General features: G+C 37.9%; 1 protein-coding gene across 1 annotated transcript; it reads right to left on the bottom strand.

Annotated features, from left to right (window-relative positions):
- Window positions 1-834: 834 nt before the first annotated feature.
- On the bottom strand, window positions 835-4,334 carry LOC144437053 (sulfotransferase 1C4-like). The gene is made up of 5 exons (XM_078125956.1): window positions 4,107-4,334; window positions 3,099-3,231; window positions 2,628-2,722; window positions 1,738-1,921; window positions 835-944 (listed from the first exon to the last, which is right to left on the bottom strand). The coding sequence occupies exons 1-5, from the start codon at window positions 4,332-4,334 to the stop codon at window positions 835-837; spliced, it is 750 nt and encodes a 249-aa protein (XP_077982082.1).
- Window positions 4,335-7,500: the final 3,166 nt, after the last annotated feature.

Raw genomic sequence — 7,500 nt, 5'->3', positions numbered from 1 at the left:
GGCTTATTGAGTGTTTACCCCCCCCCCCCCCCAAACAAAAAAAGACAACATCAAAATACAAACCCAACAAACAAACAAACAAACAAACAAACAAACAAACAAAGACAAAAATCCTAAACAAAACAAAACAACCTCATTCCAAAGACGATTATGACGACGTTGTAGAATATTTTGTCTCCTTTCAAGTTTACGATATAATTACTTTACAGTCAACAATTCGATATAATCAAAACATCAATTTATCCAATGCGTTGTAAGAACGTTATAAAACAATTTCTATCACGAAACCATATAAATCGTTATTGCTTCTATTTACTTTGAAATGAGATTAGTTAATCACAGTCATCAAAATTGGAATTTATATTGCTAGCTTTAAATTACACTGTTAGATTGGATGGATACAATTATCGATTCTATATCTCCATTCTAGTTTTGCTACTTAGTTCGTTACCTGGGTTCGTAATTATCTAAACATAAATGAAGGAAGCTCTTGAACTTGATAGTAAAATACTCTGCGGCCATGGAAATCTGTAATCGTGAATTTACAAGTTACGTGTACTATAATATTGTCCTGACACATGTATAAGACTGTATAGCCTATGAGACGATATATGTGCCAGTCCTTTAGTCTCTACCATCAGTATCGAGTTTGCAAACTTTTTAAAAAAAGAGATGTCGGTCACATGAAAGCAATGATTTCCTCAAGGCAAACCTATTTATTAATTATAATTATATATTCAATTTATTTTGTTTCGAAGAAAATTTAACTAAAAGGTCAACTTCCAGATGTTCGATATTGAAATACGTGGTTTTTTTTCATATTGGCTTAAAATGTTAATCAAACCGGAATTCTAAATCACTCGCTTCCATCCACTGTTTGTACATTTGGTCGAAACGTTTATTCTGTGCAACGGTGAAGACATTTTTCCAACCACCAACTTTACCTGTGAAAATGAAAATGAAAATGTGCACTATGATAACCTAGACATAGTTTAAAAGAATCAGCAACATGTGCTACGAAGACATTGTTTTAGGACTATATCTAAAATCTACAACAAAATAACACTTGTCGTTCCTTCTAGAATGTCTATGATCGACCGAAGATTTAGAAAATGTATGTGTGGTCACCTTTGTCCGTGACCTAAAAGTTGAACTTTGTTCACAACCAACTATTAGCAACCAACTATTAGCAGTGTAGTAGCAGTGAGGAATCAAATTGGGCGCTGAAATTACAGAAAAAACCCGAGAATGATTTGATTTCTTAGATTGAAGTAGGATTGATATTATTTGGTAGCCACGTTTATATGGTTACTATTAGGTACGATGTAGTCCTAGTCAAGATTTGTTGTTACGTCTATGTCAACACTGTAATTATTCCATACTTGTCACTTGTTTCCATTCCCACTTTTCATCTGATCAATATATAAGTTTTCTTTCATATATTATGTTTCACTTCATACTGTAAGAAAACTGCTCACAGACAAAACAAATTATTCAGCTACAGTATAACATATTCTTTGACTAACAAAGATGTTTCATGGCTACCATACACTGTCAAACTATGAGAAGAAGGTTACGATTTAAATTCCTCTTTTCTACTTATGAATTCATGTTACTGTTTGCTTGTATAGTCTAGTACTAGTAAACGGAAACAAAAAGATGGCATCCTCATTTCGTAAGGCAATAATCAGTGCGCCACCTACAGGCCACCTTCAAAGTCTTTTGTTTTTTACTCACCTTTCCCTACAAATGGACTTGTCGCAGGGTCAATGTTAAACTTGCTGATAAAGTTTGCTTTTCGTGATAACGGGTTTTGTCTCATGGTTTCAATGTCGCAGTGATGGGCAATTCGATGCATCGCTCCTTCGTCTAACTCCACGTTAAGGAATTTTGATAATTTTTTAATCGTCCCACCGAAATCCTGAAGAGTAAGAAAACAAGGAAACTTTCAAGAAACTAACTTTGTTTTACAACATTGCTTGGAACTGGGTTTTAAAGTCACTGGTGAAAGTGGTGAGATTGGACCCAATCCTTGCTGACTATTGTAATGTATAAACGACAGTAGATTATCTTGCAAACAATGGTTTCGATCATGATCAACGCCGGTTCTAGGGGTTTTCTCGCAAACGGGTGCTTCCGATTGGATTAGATTTGTTATTTCAGCTGAAACATACAACCCCTTCAAACCAATGAACGGCAGTGGTGAATACTGTGATATCCTCCGAGGTATCTCCTTGTGTCAAAAGAATGGTTACGAATCGAGTGTCTGTTTGGATTTTTTTCTACCAGAGCAAATACCTAGATCATACAAAATACATGCAAGACTATTTCTGTGCACTGCAATAACAGGTATCTTTAGTAATAATGTCGGCTTTTTATTTGAATTCAGTTGTTCATTTGCAGATTAAGGGGGCATCATTTTCCTATCTCCATCTACGGTACCACATAGACAATGGAAAGACATGGATGCTCAACTAGCGGCAACATCAAAGACTGAGGAATATCCAATACATCTTGCAAAGATTATGCCGGGAAAAGTATATAAGGGACATCCTTCAATTTTAGTTCATTCCAGGGTCTATGATATGGTTATAAACTGTTGTTATGTGGTTGATTGTTCCACTTACCTGCTTGACGTCTTCGTATTTTAGGAACATAACATTCTCTTGGTCCTTTCGTTCCCACACTTGCAGCACGTGTTTTGCCCAATTGACCTTAAACACTAATTGAAAATAGTTTAAAAGTTTCTAAGTGAGTGAGAAATATGCATTTTGAAGTGCTCATTAAATGTATTATAATAACGGACACTACAGAAAAATGCATGAAATCGTTACCTAAACAAACAATTGATAACAATCAAACGTTTTAGGCGTCTTGATGAAAACGTTATTCGTATGGTAATGTTTGCAATAACAGCAAAAACCCACCATGTTCAGTGTAAGTCTATAATAATTTTCCTTCCAATCATTTACATGTAACTCCACAGCATCCTACTATTAAATACTTGTGAAAGAGTCAGCTAAGGAAAGTAGAAATACGCGTGATTTATGCGAAATATTACGAAAGGATGGCTGGGTAGGTCTACATGATACACTTACAATTATGCCTCGCCTCGTAGAAAGCCTCCAAGAATTCACCAAAAGTGTCAAAGGTCTCCATGAAAGGAAGTGATTTCGAAAAGTTGTAATAGGAAACTGCTGTGTCTTTGGGGTTCCTGGCGACATATACAATCTGTGAGTATAAACACGAACAAAGTCAAATTGACCTTTATATAATATTAATTGGAAGTATCTTAATAATGTACGCAGGTAGGTAGGTAGGTAGGTAGGTAGGTAGGTAGGTAGGTAGGTAGGTGTAGGTAGGTAGGTAGGTAGGTAGGGAGGGAGGGAGGGAGGTTCTTGCATGTGTGTGTGTGTGTGTGTGTGTGTGTGTGTGTGTGTGTGTGTGAGCGGGCGCGGGTGTGCGTGCGTGTGTGTGTGTGTGTGTGTGTGTGTGTGTGTGTGTGTGCGTGCGCGCGCGCGTGTGTGTGATATTCTACATATTCACTCTTCATAAACATATAGCGCCAAGCCCATCCAGTTTTTATTTTGTTTTGGGTTGGTGGGTGGGTGTATGGGCATACCTACCTATCTACCTACCTACCTGCCTGCCTGCCTGCCTGACTGACAGACAGACAGACAGACAGACAGACAGACAGACAGACAGACAGACAGACAGACAGACAGACAGACAATATAGATAAAAAGACACAAAAGACACACACACACACACACACACACACGCGAATACAAGTCATAAGAACAGTGTTGAGGTTGTAATATGGCGTACAATACTCAGTGTCACTACAATTAATTTAATATCAGTAACCAACTGTGTATTGCCATAATATACATGTAGTAGTGGCAAGATGTGTTGTTACTGAATAAACTGACTAAAATAAATACACCAACAATTCATCTCTGAATTGAATGCCATTATTGTTAATAGTTAATTGAATGCCATTATTGTTAAAAGTTAATTGAATGCCGTTATTGTTAATAGTTAATTGAATGCCATTATTGTTAATAGTTAATTGAATGCCATTATTGTTAACATAAGTTCCCAACCTTTGGTTTCTTGGTTTCTATTTCCTTTGACAGTTGTTCATAGTAAAGGTGAGATGTGATCATGCGAGGAGATTTCATTTTATCCAAATCAAGGTTAGCTGGAACATTGTGGGCTTCATTGATCAGCTGTAGTTGGCGATTACAGTCCGCAGATAAGATAAATTCTAAATAAGGAACTCTAACATCTGGAGGGACGTCTTTTATTGCGTCTACATCACCCCCACTCATTACACATGACAGAATTTCTTTAAACCACGTTGTTCCTGGAAGAATATAAAACTGAAAACAATGATGTTTGACGAAGACTGAAGATAAGGATGGTTAGACGGGAGTGCTGATAACATGAAGACGTGGTGGAGGGTCTATGGAGGATCTATGGTGTGGTCATAGACCGTTGGTGATGGGTATATGGTGTGGTCATAGACCGTTGGTGGAGGGTCTATGGTTTGGTCATAGACCGTTGGTGGAGGGTCTATAGTGTGGTCATAGATCGTTGGTGATGGGTATATGGTGTGGTCATAGACCGTTGGTGATGGGTATATGGTGTGGTCATATAAGACCGCTGGTGGATTGTCTATGGTGAGGTCATAGATCGTTGGTGGAGGGTAATTAGTGTGGTCATAGACCGGTGGTGGAGGGTCTATGGTGTGGTCATAGATCGTTGGTGGAGGGTCTTTAGTGTGGTCATAGATCGTTGGTGGAGGTTCTATGGTGTGGTGAACCAGTCATTTATGGATCTTTTTGCAAAAACGAAACAAATGTTAAAAGACTATGTCGACACAGTTTAGGGTTGCTGATTTAAAGGTTGAAATGAAAGCTGTCCGTATATATCCTCCCACCGCACCATTTCACAAAATACCCTCATGCTGGATCCACATGTCCAATGTGCCCACTACCAAAAAAGTAACTTTGTCTGTTTCACATTTCTCGCCATGCATTGGAATACTCCCCTCTACCCTCTGCCCATCATTCCGCATTGAATTTATGCACTACGGGTATCTTTACCTTCTTCCCTTGTTTTGCGAGAACAGATTCGTTGGCTGCACCTGATTATCATATTTGCCACATAGCTGTCATGACAACACGGGACATTTAGGCCTACCTGATTTAGGAAATGTTAGCAAGTAAATGTCATCGTCTCGTACTTCAAATTTTGAGATCTTTTCATAGTTAAGTCCATCGCTGGTGTTTTCAGCCATCTGAAGAATAACAATACAAACAAGAATAGAAAAAAATCGTCACCAGACGATCGTGACTAAGCAGTTCTCTAGAACGTTAGTCACCTGTCAAGCCAATATGTCGAGTCAGATAGCTAAGTCTTTGGCATTGGGCCGGCTGTTAATGATAACTAATAAACTAGACGCAGTAGGGTAGACCATGGAAGTATATATATAGTTATACCTCCATGGGTAGACATAGTGAATATTAAAAGTCGTACAAAGGTCAGAGTTCACCCACCAGGCCATGAAATACAATATCAAAGTTGTTGGTATTTAATAATCTAGTCTAGTGCTACTTTTTTGTCGAATCTCAAGATATAGCAATCTATCTGTGCTATTAGTCTGAAATAATGCAAACTAAATTGGAGGTCCAATTGTTATCAGATACATTGTACACCATAAAGCCTGAAACCTGTTGAAGATATCTATTAGTTAAAATTAAATGAGACAAGAAATTTACCAAAATTACATAACAGAAAACACGAAAGACAAATGATAAGTCATCAAGGTATATCAGGCTTGTCCCTTTGTGAGATTTCCATCAGAAAATGATCTCTGCTCATACCAGACACAAGTAAGGAGTGATAGCCAGGTCGCAATTACAAAATTGTACGTAGTATTTAATTTAGCTTTCTCCACATCGCTGTGGGACCCCGGAGGGATGGGGGGGGGGGGGGGCTCCCAATAATTTCAAACGGGGGTTTACGGCCCAGGCTGAAAACATCTACCCATGTACAGTCCCATCGTTAGGGATTTCCAGTCACGAACAGTCCCATAGTTAAGGACTATATATGGCGCCCCCTGTGTTGCATACCATCATGATATCACTGATTGTCGCATGAAAGAAAAATCGTGAGGAAAATCTTCCAGTCATTTACCTTTATTCTGTGGCCGTGAAGATTTTTCTAAAACATTGGGACGTTTCCTATGTTATTGACCCATGATTAGGAAATTTTCAGAGGAAAAGTTAACTCATGTTTAGAGGGATTTTTCGTGAAAAAGTGACCCATTTTTGGCGGCACATACCGGGAAATTCTCGTGTTTCACCTCTGCCGTAAATAAGACTGGTGGTTTTACGACGACGACGACGACGACGACGATGGCGACGACGACGACGACGACGACGACGACGACGACGACGACGACGACGACGATAAATTCTAACCCTATAAAATTATTTTCCATAACTTAATACAGTAGTGCTGTAAATGTTTTTAAATATTAACCGAAGATTTTGTTTTTCATTAGTTGAGAGTTTAAGTGTATACATTACTCAAACTTAGATATCTTTACAAATACAAATATCGCACATGACAATGATAAAGCTTATGTTATGAATGAAATGATCATATTTATAGCTACAAAGATACCAATATAACAGAGAGTGCTGGAAACATAATACACGCACAAATGTATTGATTGACTCTTGTAAAACTTACCTTCTCCAACTAGAATGGATACTGACTGTCTAGAAGACCTTTACACTGATTCGAGCTGAATATAAGATTTGGCGAGTATCTACGCTATCTCTACAATCATAGATAAGCCAGTAGGTTATCTAAGAGTAGACATTTGATGACGTTATAGTAGAGGTGAGGGTGTAAGAACAATGTCCGACCACTTTCAAACCTAACTAATTTTTGACTCTCAGTAAATACTCAACAGCGTTCCCTCTTTGCTCTCTAGATCTATTCGTAAGAATTCCCAACAAATAGTTAAGCGAATAAGAGCAAAAACAACAATCTCCTGGTACTATTCTCTAGATGTTGAACATCTTCGACTGAATTGCAACAAGTAGTTACTATATAAAGTCTATAATATTGGTACCCGGTATTAGTACCATTCATTTCTTTTTGGCAATATCAACACATCTTTGATAGGTTAATTCTGGCAATGTACACAACAATGTTGGGATCTACATGTAACGTTGCTGTTATATATCAATTTTATATTATCAACTCCGTGTGTGTCGACCCTGTCGTGACGTACGTAGATTATATTAAAGTGGGTTTACAAAGTTGTCAGACTTTCTCGCCGATCGATGGGGGCTCCCTATGCGTACACTGCATCAGCTAATAATATTTATAAATGCAGCATCACTAAGCTTATATATTGTAAGTAAAGCCATGAACATACCACATCAGTGATGCACAACATATTTTTTTTCCTGATTT

The sequence above is a fragment of the Glandiceps talaboti genome, chromosome 1 (genome assembly GCF_964340395.1).
Source record: "Glandiceps talaboti chromosome 1, keGlaTala1.1, whole genome shotgun sequence".
NCBI lineage: Eukaryota > Metazoa > Hemichordata > Enteropneusta > Spengelidae > Glandiceps > Glandiceps talaboti.
This window is presented reverse-complemented; position numbering and strand designations above follow the sequence as displayed.